The 13,268-nt window shown below is 49.7% G+C and overlaps 1 protein-coding gene across 2 annotated transcripts in view; it reads right to left on the bottom strand.

The window, feature by feature from the left end:
• The window catches only part of SMC1B (structural maintenance of chromosomes 1B), a 619,466-nt gene that overhangs the window by 117,101 nt on the left and 489,097 nt on the right, over positions 1-13,268 (bottom strand). For both annotated transcript variants that reach the window (XM_063928898.1, XM_063928897.1), the window contains one exon: positions 2,851-3,007. In XM_063928898.1, coding sequence (XP_063784968.1) covers positions 2,851-3,007 — 157 coding nt within the window. The remainder of the gene's footprint in view (positions 1-2,850; positions 3,008-13,268) is intronic.

Genomic DNA, 13,268 nt, shown 5'->3' with positions numbered 1-13,268 from the left:
TACATTTTTCATTGTCTCAATCCTGTAACGGGTGGACCTATTTGGAGGGTACACCAGTCTCATCGATGTCGACACTGGAGTCAGTGTCCGTGTCGACATCTGTGTCTGTTATCTGAGGTAGCGGGCGATTTTAGAGCCCCCCATGACATTTGAGACGCTGGAACAGGCACAAGCTGAGTAGCCGGCTGTTCCGTGTCGTCGGCCTTTTATGTAAGGAGTTGACACTTTCACGTAATCCTTCCATAAGTTCAACCACACCGGTGTCGACCCCGCAGGGGGTGACAACATATTTACAGGCATTCGTTCCGCCTCCACCTCATTATCCTCCACATACCTGTCGACACAGCCGTACCGACACACAGCACACACACAGGGAATGCTCTGATAGAGGACAGGACCCCACAAAGCCCTTTGGGGAGACAGAGGGAGAGTATGCCAGCACACCCCAGGGCGCTATATATCACAGGGATATCACCTATAAAAAAGTGTTTTCCCTTATAGCTGCCTATATGTTGTATACTGCGCCTAAATTGTGCCCCCCCCCCCCCTCTCTTTTTAACCCTTTCTGTAGTGTATTAACTGCAGGGGAGAGCCAGGGAGCTTCCCTCCAACGGAGCTGTGAGGGAAAAATGGCGCCAGTGTGCTGAGGAGATAGGCTCCGCCCCTTTTTCGCTGACTTTTCTCCCGCATTTTTATGGAATCTGGCAGGGGTTACTATACATCCATATAGCCCTGGGGGTTATATGTGATGTATTTTTGCCAGCCAAGGTGTTTATATTGCTGCTCAGGGCGCCCCCCCCCCCCCCCAGCGCCCTGCACCCTCAGTGACCGGAGTGTGTGGTGTGCATGAGGAGCAATGGCGCACAGCTGCAGTGCTGTGCGCTACCTTGGTGAAGACTGATGTCTTCTGCCGCCGATTTTCCGGACCTCTTCTTGCTTCTGGCTCTGTAAGGGGGCCGGCGGCGCGGCTCTGGGACCGGACTCCGAGGCTGGGCCTGTGTTCGGTCCCTCTGGAGCTAATGGTGTCCAGTAGCCTAAGAAGCCCAAGCTGGCTGCAAGCAGGCAGGTTCGCTTCTTCTCCCCTTAGTCCCTCGATGCAGTGAGCCTGTTGCCAGCAGGTCTCACTGAAAATAAAAAACCTAAAACTAACTTTTTCTAAGAAGCTCAGGAGAGCTCCTAGATTGCACCCTGCTCGGTCGGGCACAAAAATCTAACTGAGGCTTGGAGGAGGGTCATAGGGGGAGGAGCCAGTGCACACCAGATAGTCCTAAAGCTTTCTTTAGATGTGCCCAGTCTCCTGCAGAGCCGCTATTCCCCATGGTCCTTACGGAGTTCCCAGCATCCACTAGGACGTCAGAGAAAATAAACCTAACAAAAGTATTTTTCAGAGAAACTCAGGAGAGCTCCTCAGTGTGCATCCAGTCTCACTGGGCACAGATTCTATCCTGGAGTCTGGAGGAGGGGCATAGAGGGAGGAGCCAGTTCACACCCCTTTGAAAGTCTTAAAGTGCCCATGTCTCCTGCGGATCCCGTCTATACCCCATGGTTCTTGAAGTGTCCCCAGCATCCTCTAGGACGTATGAGAAAATTTACTTACAATAAAGCCTTTTCTTGAAGTCATTGGGGACACTGGAAGCCCACTCAATGCAGTTTTGTTCCTTTGTTTGACTTAAGGTGGGTACACACTAATAGATATATCTGCAGATCAATTGATCTGCAGATATATCTATGGACGGATCGAGCAGTGTGTTCAGCATACACACTGCCCGATCCGTCGGGGACTGACGTCATGAACTGGGCGGGCGTGTACACACGCCCGCCCAGTTCAGCTGTCAATCACCGGCGGCCGCCGCAGCTTGTGTACGGGCGGTCGGCCGTCCGCCCCGTACACACACAGCGACGCGCCAATATATCGGTAGATATATTGTCCGTCGGCTGTGCTGCGCGGCCGACGCGATACGTCTGTGAACGACGGAGTTCACAGACGTATCGGCCATACACACTGGCCGACGGTCCCGCGATTTATCGGCCGTTCAAGAGAACGGCCAATATATCGACCAGTGTGTACGGGCCTTTACTGTCTGTTGTTGGACAATTCGATCCTGTCGTTCCCAATCATTTCCTGTACTTTTCAATTTGCAAAATGGACAATACAAGCTTGTTGCAACATGAAAAGTGTACAAGGTGCAGGGAGAGTAGTCATGCAATACAACCACTGATGACAATGAATATTAAGCTGGGTACATACTCAGGCGATGTGTGCCCAGGTGATATAGGCCGATCTGGGTACACACTGAGCGAGGTAATGAAAATCGGAGCTACATATCGCTCCTTCCTTCATTACATATGTTGTTGTCGCTAGTGTTATTGTTAGGTTTGATGTGCAGCGACGACGCTAGTGACCACTGGCACCCGCAAATTGCCGGTACACTCTGAGCGTTCAGGACGATATGTTGGTCCAAATCAGCTGGAACTGACATACTAGCCCGACTGAGGGAGGGGGCTGGTGCACATGACCCGGGCCTGATACAGAGTACCTGCCCCACTTCCTCCCCTCTGCGCTACTGCAAACACTAAGGTAACAGCTATTATAGGAGAGATCATTTTATCTAAGTATCTCCAGCCAAACAAGACCAACTATACCCTATGGTTCTGTGGGGGAGATGTATCAAGCATTTTGGAGAGATAAAGTACACCCAATCAGATTCTAACTGCCATGTTACAGGCTGTATTTGACAAATGACACAAGCTGGTTGGTAGTTTCTCTTTCTCCAAGGTCTGAAACATCTCCCCCTGTGTCACTTCATGCCATGCGTGTTCTATCGTTGTGTAGAAGAATATTATGCTTACCATTTGTGGTTTCGTGAAACTTGTTACTGACATTTTGCAGTTTTTCTATGGCTTTTAAGTTTGGAGCAGCTGTTTTTAGTAAACTATTTTCATGGTCGATACATTCTTGACGCATTTTCACAAGTTCAGCAGAGATTTCACTATCCGTCACTAAGCCCTGTTAATAAAAATGTATAACCAGTAAGCATATAGAAGGTGGAACCATTTCAAAACGCAGTAATAAAACTATAAAATAATAAGATTTTACTCACCGGTAAATCTATTTCTCGTAGTCTGTAGTGGATGCTGGGGACTCCGTAAGGACCATGGGGAATAGACGGCTCCGCAGGAGACTGGGCACATCTAAAGAAAGATTTAGGACTATCTGGTGTGCACTGGCTCCTCCCCCTATGACCCTCCTCCAAGCCTCAGTTAGGAACTGTGCCCGGAAGAGCTGACACAATAAGGAAGGATTTTGAATCCCGGGTAAGACTCATACCAGCCACACCAATCACACCGTATAACTCGTGATAGGAACCCCGGTTAACAGTATGACAACAATTGGAGCCTCTGAAGAGATGGCTCACAACAAAACCCGATTTTTGTAACAATAACTATGGACAAGTATTGCAGACAATCCGCACTTGGGATGGGCGCCCAGCATCCACTACGGACTACGAGAAATAGATTTACCGGTGAGTAAAATCTTATTTTCTCTGACGTCCTAGTGGATGCTGGGGACTCCGTAAGGACCATGGGGATTATACCAAAGCTCCCAAACGGGCGGGAGAGTGCGGATGACTCTGCAGCACCGAATGAGAGAACTCCAGGACCTCCTCAGCCAGGGAATCAAATTTGTAGAATTTAGCAAACGTGTTTGCCCCTGACCAAGTAGCTGCTCGGCAAAGTTGTAAAGCCGAGACCCCTCGGGCAGCCGTCCAAGATGAGCCCACCTTCCTTGTGGAATGGGCTTTTAATGATTTAGGCTGCGGTAAACCTACCGCAGAATGCGCCAGCTGAATAGTGCTACAAATCCAGCGCGCAATAGACTGCTTAGAAGCAGGAGCACCCAGCTTGTTGGGTGCATACAGGATAAACAGCGAGTCAGTTTTTCTGACTCCAGCCGTCCTGGAACATAAATTTTCAGGGCCCTGACTACGTCCAGCAACTTGGAATCCTCCAAGTCCCTAGTAGCCGCAGGCACCACAATAGGTTGGTTCAAGTGAAAAGCCGAGACCACCTTCGGGAGAAACTGAGGACGAGTCCTCAATTCTGCCCTATCCATCTGGAAAATCAGATAAGGGCTTTTTCAAGACAAAGCCGCCAAATCTGAAACCCGCCTGGCCGAAGCCAGGGCCAACAGTATGACCACTTTCCACGTGAGATATTTTAATTCCACAGTCTTAAGTGGTTCGAACCAATGTGATTTCAGGAATGCCAAAACCACATTGAGATCCCAAGGTGCCACTGGGGGCACAAAAGGAGGCTGAATATGCAGAACTCCTTTGACAAAAGTCTGAATTTCAGGCAGTGAAGCCAGTTCTTTCTGGAAGAAAATCGACAGAGCCGAAATCTGGACCTTGATGGACCCCAATTTGAGGCCCAACGTCACCCCTGCTTGCAGGAAGTGTAGGAATCGACCCAGTTGAAATTCCTCCTTCGGGGCCTTCATGGCCTCACACCAAGCAACATATTTCCGCCAAATGTGGTAATAATGTCTTGCGGTGACATCCTTCCTGGCTTTGATCAGGGTAGGGATGACTTCCTCTGGAATACCCTTTTCCTTTAGGATCCGGTGTTCAACCGCCATGCCGTCAAACGCAGCCGCGGTAAGTCTTGGAACAGACAGGGTCCCTGCTGCAGCAGGTCTTGTCTGAGCGGCAGAGGCCAAGGGTCCTCTGCCAGCATCTCTTGAAGTTCCGGGTACCAAGCTCTTCTTGGCCAATCCGGAACCATGAGTATGGTTTTCACTCCTCGCAGTCTTATTGTTCTCAGCACCCTGGGTATGAGAGGTAGAGGAGGAAAACACATAAACCGACTGGTACACCCACGGTGTCACTAGAGCGTCCACAGCGATCGCCTGAGGGTCCCTTGACCTGGCGCAATATCTTTTCAACTTTTTGTTGAGGCGGGACGCCATCATGTCCACCCGTGGTCATTCCCAACGGTTTACCCGCATTTGGAAAACTTCTGGAAGAAGTCCCCATTCTCCCGGGTGTAGGTCGCCCATCGGAGAATCCTTGTGGCTTCTGCCATCGCCATCCTGCTTCTTGTGCCGCCCTGTCTGTTTACATGGGCGACCGCCGTGATGTTGTCTGAATGGATCAGTACCGGCTGGTTCTGAAGCAGGGGCCTTGCTTGGCTTAGGGCATTGTAAATGGCCCTTAGCTCCAGAATAATTATGTGAAGCGAAATCTCCTTGGAAATTTCTTCCCTGTGAGACTGCACCCCAGCCCCGAAGGCTGGCCTCCGTGGTCACCAGGACCCAGTCCTGTATTCCGAATCTGCGGCCCTCCAGTAGATGAGCCCTCTGCAGCCACCACAGCAGCGACACCCTGTTTCTTGCCGACAGGGTTATCCGCTGTTGTATCTGTAGATGGGACCCGGACCATTTGTCCCACAGGTCCCACTGGAACGTCCTTGCGTGGAACCTTCCGAATGGAATTATGCTTCGCACGAAGCTACCATTTTTTTTTTCATGACTCGTGTGCTTCCACTGGAAGAAACACTCTTTTCTGGTCTGTGTCCAGAATCATTCCCAGGAACAGAAGACGTGTCGTCGGGACCAGCTGTGACTTTGGAATATTGAGAATCCAGTCGTGCTGTTGTAGCACTTCCCGAGAGAGTGCTACCCCTACTACCAACTGTTCTTTGGACCTCGCCTTTATCAGGAGATCGTCCAAGTACGGGATAATAAAAACTTCCTTCTTGCGAAGGAGTATCATCATTTCGGCCGTTACCTTGGTAAAGACCTTCGGTGCCGTGGACAACTCCAACGGCAGCGTCTGGAACTGATAGTGACAGTCCTGTACCACACATCTGAGGTACTCCTGGTGAGGAGGGTAAATGGGGACATGCAGGTACGCATCCTTGATGTCCATGGAGACCCTGTAATCCCCCTCGTCCAGGCTCGTAATAACCGCCCTGAGCGATTCCATCTCGAACTTGAATCTTCTGATATAAAAGTTCAAGTATTTTAATTTTAAGATGGGTCTCACCGAACCGTTCTGTTTCGGTACCACAACCATTGAGGAATAGTAACCCCTTCCTTGCTGAAGGAGGGGCACCTTGACAATCACTTGTTGTGATTATAGTGTTGAATAGCCACCAACACCGCCTCCCTGGCAGAGGGAGGTGCCGGTAAGGCAGATTTTAGGAAACGGCGGGGGGAAGAACGTCTCGAACTCCAGCCTGTACCCCTGAGATACTACTTGAAGGACCCAGGGATCCATGTGAGAGAGCCCACTGGGCACTGAAATTTCTGAGACGGGCCCCCACCGTACCCGGGTCCGCCTGAGCAGCCCCAGCGTCATGCTGTGGACTTACCGGACGCAGGGAGGACTTCTGCTCTTGGGAACTAGCTGTGCGCTGCAGCTTTTTCCTCTACCTTTGCCTCTCGGCAGAAAGGATGAGCCTCTAGCCCTCTTGCTTTTCTGGGGCCGAAAGGACTGTACTTGATGATACGGTGCTTTCTTTTGTTGTGGGGTAGCCTGTGGCAAAAAAGTCGATTTCCCAGCAGTAGCTGTGGAAACGAGGTCTGAAAGACCATCCCCAAACAGTTTTACCCCCTTATAGGGCAAAACTTCCATGTGCCGATTCGAGTCGGCATCGCCTGACCATTGCCGAGTCCATAACCCCCGTCTGGCGGCAATGGACCTAGCGCTTATTTTTGATGCCAGCCGGCAAATATCCCTCTGTGCATCACGCATGTATAAGACCACGTCTTTTATATGCTCTATTGTCAGCAAAATATTGTCCCTATCCATAGTTATTTTCCGACAGGGAATCTGACCACGCAGCGGGAGCACTGCACATCCATGCCGAAGCAATGGCTGGTCGCAATATAATGCCCGAGTGTGTGACTATATCTCTCAGGGTAACCCCCTGCTTTTTATCAGCAGATTCCTTCAGGGCGGCCGTATCCGGAGACGGTAGTGCCACCTTTTCTGATAAGCGTGTAAGCGCTGTATCTACCCTATGGGGTGTTTCCCAACGTGACCTATCCTCTGGCGGGAAAGGGTACGCTGCCAATAACCGTTTAGAAATTATCAATTTCTTACCGGGGGAAGACCACGCTTCCTCACACACCTCATTTAATTTCTCAGATGCAGGAAAAACTACTGGTAGTTTTCTGTCACCAAACATAACACCCTTTTATGTGGTACCTGGGGTATTATCATAAATGTGTAATACATTTTTCATTGCCTCAATCATGTAACGGGTGGACCTATTTGGAGGGTACACTAGTCTCATCGTCGTCGACACTGGAGTCGGTATCCGTGTCGACATCTGTTTCTGCCATCTGAGGTAGCGGGCGTTTTTAGAGCCCCCCATGACATTTGAGACGCTGGAACAGGCACAAGCTGAGTAGCCGGCTGTTCTGTGTCGTCGACTTTTTGTGTAAGGAGTTGACACTTTCACGTGATCCTTCCATAAGTCCAACCACACCGGTGTCGATCCCGCAGGGGGTGACATCACATTTACAGGCATTCGCTCCGCCTCCACATCATTATCCTCCTCATACATGTCGACACAGCCGTACCGACACACAGCATACACACAGGGAATGCTCTGACAGAGGACAGGACCCCACAAAGCCCTTCGGGGAGACAGAGGGAGAGTATGCCAGCACACACCAGGGCGCTATATATCACAGGGATATCACATATAAAGAGTGTTTTCCCTTATAGCTGCCTATATATATTGTATACTGCACCTAAATTGTGCCCCCCCTCTCTTTTTAACCCTTTCTGTAGTGTATTGACTGCAGGGGAGAGCCAGGGAGCTTCCCTCCAACGGAGCTGTGAGGGAAAAATGGCGCCAGTGTGCTGAAGGAGATAGCTCCGCCCCTTTTTCGCGGACTTTCTCCCGCATTTTTATGGATTCTGGCAGGGGTTAAAAAGCACCTATATAGCCTCTGGGGCTATATATGGTGCCAGTTCGCCAGCCAAGGTGTCAGTATTGCTGCTCAGGGCGCCCCCCCCCAGCGCCCTGCACCCATCAGTGACCGGAGTGTGAGGTGTGCATGAGGAGCAATGGCGCACAGCTGCAGTGCTGTGCGCTACCTTGGAGAAGACCGAAGTCTTCAGCCGCCGATTTTCCGGACCACCTTCTTGCTTCTGGCTCTGTAAGGGGGACGGCGGCGCGGCTCCGGGAACGGACGACGAGGTCGGGTCCTGTGTTCGATCCCTCTGGAGCTAATGGTGTCCAGTAGCCTAAGAAGCCCAAGCTACCACCACTTAGGTAGGTTCGCTTCTTCTCCCCTTAGTCCCTCGATGCAGTGAGCCTGTTGCCAGCAGGTCTCACTGAAAATAAAAAAACCTAACAAACACTTTCTTCCTAGGAGCTCAGGAGAGCCCCTAGTGTGCATCCAGCTCAGCTGGGCACAGAAATCTAACTGAGGCTTGGAGGAGGGTCATAGGGGGAGGAGCCAGTGCACACCAGATAGTCCTAAATCTTTCTTTAGATGTGCCCAGTCTCCTGCGGAGCCGTCTATTCCCCATGGTCCTTACGGAGTCCCCAGCATCCACTAGGACGTCAGAGAAAAACATTTTATGCATGTACAACAGATAATATATAACAGAATACACTAGTAATGTACTAAAAAATGGAAATCCCATGACAACATCTAACAGGAACCACTGATCTTTTAGGGGGTAATTCAGACCTGATCGTTGCTGTGCGTTTTCACACAGGGGCGATCAGATCTGAACTGTGCATGTGTATGCACCGCAATGCGGCGGATGACTGCACCAGGCATTGGCGCCTAGCGGCGGGATGGTGCGAAAAAAGCGATCGCACGGGGAATCGCAAGGTGATTGACAGGAAGAGGCTGTTTGTGGGTGGCAACTGACTGTTTTACAGGAGTGTCCGGAAAAAACGCAGGCGGGCTCAGGTGTTTGGAGGAAGGGTGTCTGATGTCAGCTCCGGCCCCAATCACCAGGAATCGATCACAGCGGCTGAGTCAGTCCTGGGCTGAGCAGAAACTGCACAAACTGATGTTTGTGCAGCTCTCCTACAAATGCGATCGCACCCCTGCACAGCACTTTTTCCCTCCCTCTGTAGGCGGCAACTATCTGATCCAAGGGCTGCGAAAATGCACCCTAGCCATCAGGTCTGAATTACCCCCATAGACCAGTTTTGCAAAAGAAAAAATCCTTTGTCCACCTATTTAACATATTAAAGTCTAAGATAATCTTACATTTTTCACCATGCCAAACATACTAGTATGTATATTATACTGTCTATGGAAACATTAGGTGCATAGTCGATGTACTGTGATTAATCAATTTGCACTATGTAACTTTATGGGGGCAATTCAATTATCCACAGTTTGCAGCGGCTGCGTACATCACACATAGGGGCAGATGTATTAACTTGCAGAAGGCATAAGGAAGTGATAAACAAGTGATATGTGCAAAGTGATAAGCGCACCAGCCAATTAGCTTCAATATGCAAATTGACAGTTAGGAGCTGATTGGCTGGTGTGTTATCACCTTGCACTTATCACTGGTTTATCACTTCCTTATGCCTTCTCCAGGTTAATACATTTGCCCCTTAATTACAGGAGAGCAACACCACTCACTTTATGATGCAACCCTATTGGGGTATGAGCTGGAGGTAAAATGAGTAACAATGTGCTTGTAATGTGCCACTCTTATGGTGCCCATACACTTGTGAGATTATCGGTACTAGCCTTCGATTTTGACCACATCTGTCAGAGAAATCGGGGGATTGTATGCACATTTAAGGTACCTTTCGACGCGATGCGTGGGCACGCCGGTCGAATCTCGCGTCTCAAGATATTATGGGCTGCACTTAATATTTATCGAATCGGGGCGTGATCACATGCTGTTTTTTACCACTTTCAATATATCTCATCGCGATGTGCGATATTTGAAGACAAGAGACGACTTCCTGGCCACTCCTCTTCCCCTCACTGCGCACATGACTGGAGAGGAGGCTGGAAGCACGCTGCAGAGCTCCGCACTAAACACCGCACAAGGTAGGCTATACCACTGGCCACCAATGATTATTCCCTTTTGCCAACACTGCCCACAGTTTCTGCTGCTCTACCCACATTTATATAGGCCCCTGCCCAAAATGCTGCGCCACTGCAAGCCCCATGTGGCCGCGCCCTAAACGCCATTATATTGTGCCACTGACCACCAATGCTTATTATTGTTATTTAACACCACTGCCCACCATTTCTGTAGCTCTACCCAGGATTGTACAGGCCCCCCTGCCCAAATTGCTGCACTTCTGCAAGCCCCATGTGGCCGCGCCCTAAACGCCATTATACTGCACCACTGCAACCCACATCCCACCGTTATGCTGCTGCACTCTGCACACCAATGTATTCTCACTACATATTTCAGATAACTAACACCAGTAACTGGAAAACAAACTTTATTTAACCAGAATAGTTTCCTTTTTTCATGTTTATTAATTTTCTTTTTTTGCATTCTGTAGATGTCTTATGAGAACCGTGAGTTCCTCTCTGGGTTCTTCAGCCTGTACCGTGAGGAGGAGTGTCTGTGGCTGACGTCCTCACCGGACTACAGCAATAAGCAGAAGAGGGAGGCTGCTTACACACGGATGGTGGACTACTTCTCTGCTACCTCGGTTACCTGAGTCCGTAAGAAGATCGCAAATCTACGGACAGTCTTTGTGAAGGAGAATCGCAAAGTGGAGGAGTCCAAGAGATCAGGGGCCGGCGCAGACAACGTGTATGTGCCGCAGTTGTGGTACTTTAAGGATCTCAACTTCCTCCTTGAGAAAAGGTCTGCTAAGGAGTCCATGGTGGTGATGGCCGAGTTCGAGGAGGGAAGTCTGGACGAGGCCGAAGGGGTAAGTTGCATTTTTTTCCCTTGCAGTAGCGCGTATAGTTGCAGCAGGTGATCCCAAGGAGGAAATTGGCGCTGAAAAAAAAATTACTTAGACTATCCACTAAATATGTTTCTCTTTACCCTACAGACACCTGAAGACCTCAGCCGGACCCCTGCCCTCATCATCTCCCCTGAGGAACCTACCTCTCCGCCGCAACCTACTGGGAAGAGGAAGCCGCGCAAAACAAAATTTGTAGAGGACCCTCTCCTAGCGGAGGCACGTTCCCAACTGCTGCGGAAACCTGACGAGTTTGACGACTTTGCTGCGTATGTTAGAAAAACAATGCGGAAGGTTTCTGCACAGCAGCAGGTCGAGTGCCAGCGCCTGGTGTCGCAGGTGTTGTACGAAACACTATCAGGGCATCTGACACTGGAGTGGAGAGTCCACTGCCCTGAATCTAAAGCACCTGCTCCTCAATTCCCATTGTCCTTTTGTTCCCCACCACCCACCTACCCTACATCTACTACTGCCCATCCAAGCTATCATTCCGGGTATCCGCAACCACAGTCCCAATCCAACTACCCTTCCTCCACTTTCCATCCTCCTCAAACCCCTCCTCAGCAAATCATCCACCCTTCACGTTTTCGCCAACCCCCAACCCATTCCACGCACCCTTCCCCCAGTTTCCAATCTCCTCAAACCTGCTACCCTTCCCAAGCCAGCCACACATCCACCGTCTCCTCCACAATTATGACCTCCTTGATGTCACAGGGGGGACAAATGGACGAGGAGGAGAAGACAAGTCTCTTTCAAATGTAGGGTGATTCTCAATTACTGGTGCCCTTGTTATACATACCAACAGATGTGGTGCAATCTGATACTACGGTGAGTGCCAACGCTTTCAGGCGGACAATGCACACATGATGCTAGGGACAGGTTGATGGTACCGGGGACCCATCTTCCTGCCCCTAGCCGCATGTGTGCATTGAGCCCCTGGCTGCGGTGCCACTCAACACCGCAGTATCAAAATGCACCGCATCTGTTGCTATATATATAGCATTTTTTTTCTCATTTTATACATGTAATGATGCACATGTGGTGCATCATGAAAACTTAATATTTGCTGCCATCTAGCCATGTCGGCCACATATGTCTTGATATAAAAAGAACATATTTGTTCAAAGCAATTTCATGTGCTTCATCATGAAAAGTTTATACTGTTTGCAAAAGTTCAGCCATGTTGGCTACATATTTAAAATAAAGTTATAGGCATTTTTATACTTTTCTCAAATGGGAATGCTGACCTTGATATATATAGCAACATATGTGGTGCATTGTGATACTGCACCGATGAGTGGCACCGCAGGTAGGGGCACAATGCACACATGTAACTTGGTGCAGGTTGATGGAACCGGGGACCCATCAACTTGCACCAAGTTGCATGTGTGCATTGTGCCCCTGCCTGTGGTGCCACTCAACGGTGTAGTATCACAATGCACCACATCTGTTGCTATATATAGCATTTTGTTATCATGTCCGAATGCATAATGCATGATGCATAATGAAACATTTATTTTGTTATTAAAAAGTTCAGCCATGTTGGCTGCATATACAATTATGTCTGGAAATTAAAAACGAGTTTTATGGTAAGAACATACCTTTGTTAAAACTCTTTCTGCGAGGTACACTGGGCTCCACATGGAAAGACATAGGGGTGTAGAGTAGGATCTTGATCTGAGGCACCAACAGGCTGAAAAGCTTTGACTGTTCCCAGAATGCATAGCGCCGCCTCCTCTATAACCCCGCCTCCCTGCACAGGAGCTCAGTTTTTAGTTAACCAGCCCAATGCAGTAGCTGGAAAACAGACGACAACGGTTAGTAGCCACATACACCCCTCTCTCACGACAGGAGACGTGTCAGCGGCTAATGCTATACCAACCCAAAGAAGCTAAGTGCATCAGGGTGGGCGCCTTGTGAAGCCCAGTGTACCTCGCAGAAAGAGTTTTAACAAAGGTAAGTTCTTACCATAAAACTCGTTTTCTGCTGCGGGGTACACTGGGCTCCACAAGGAAAGACATAGGGGATGTCCTAAAGCAGTTCCTTATGGGAGGGGACGCACTGTAGCGGGCACAAGAACCCGGCGTCCAAAGGAAGCATCCTGGGAAGCGGCAGTATCGAAGGCATAGAGCCTTATAAACGTGTTAACGGAGGACCACGTAGCCGCCTTGCACAATTGTTCAAGGGTCGCACCACGGCGGGCCGCCCAAGAAGGTCCAACAGACCGAGTAGAATGGGCCGTAATGTGAGCAGGAGCTGAGAGACCAGCCCTCACATAAGCATGTGCAATCACCATTCTAATCCATCTGGCCAAAGTTTGCTTGTGAGCAGGC

This window comes from Pseudophryne corroboree, chromosome 6 (assembly GCF_028390025.1).
Source record: "Pseudophryne corroboree isolate aPseCor3 chromosome 6, aPseCor3.hap2, whole genome shotgun sequence".
Lineage (NCBI taxonomy): Eukaryota > Metazoa > Chordata > Amphibia > Anura > Myobatrachidae > Pseudophryne > Pseudophryne corroboree.
This window is presented reverse-complemented; position numbering and strand designations above follow the sequence as displayed.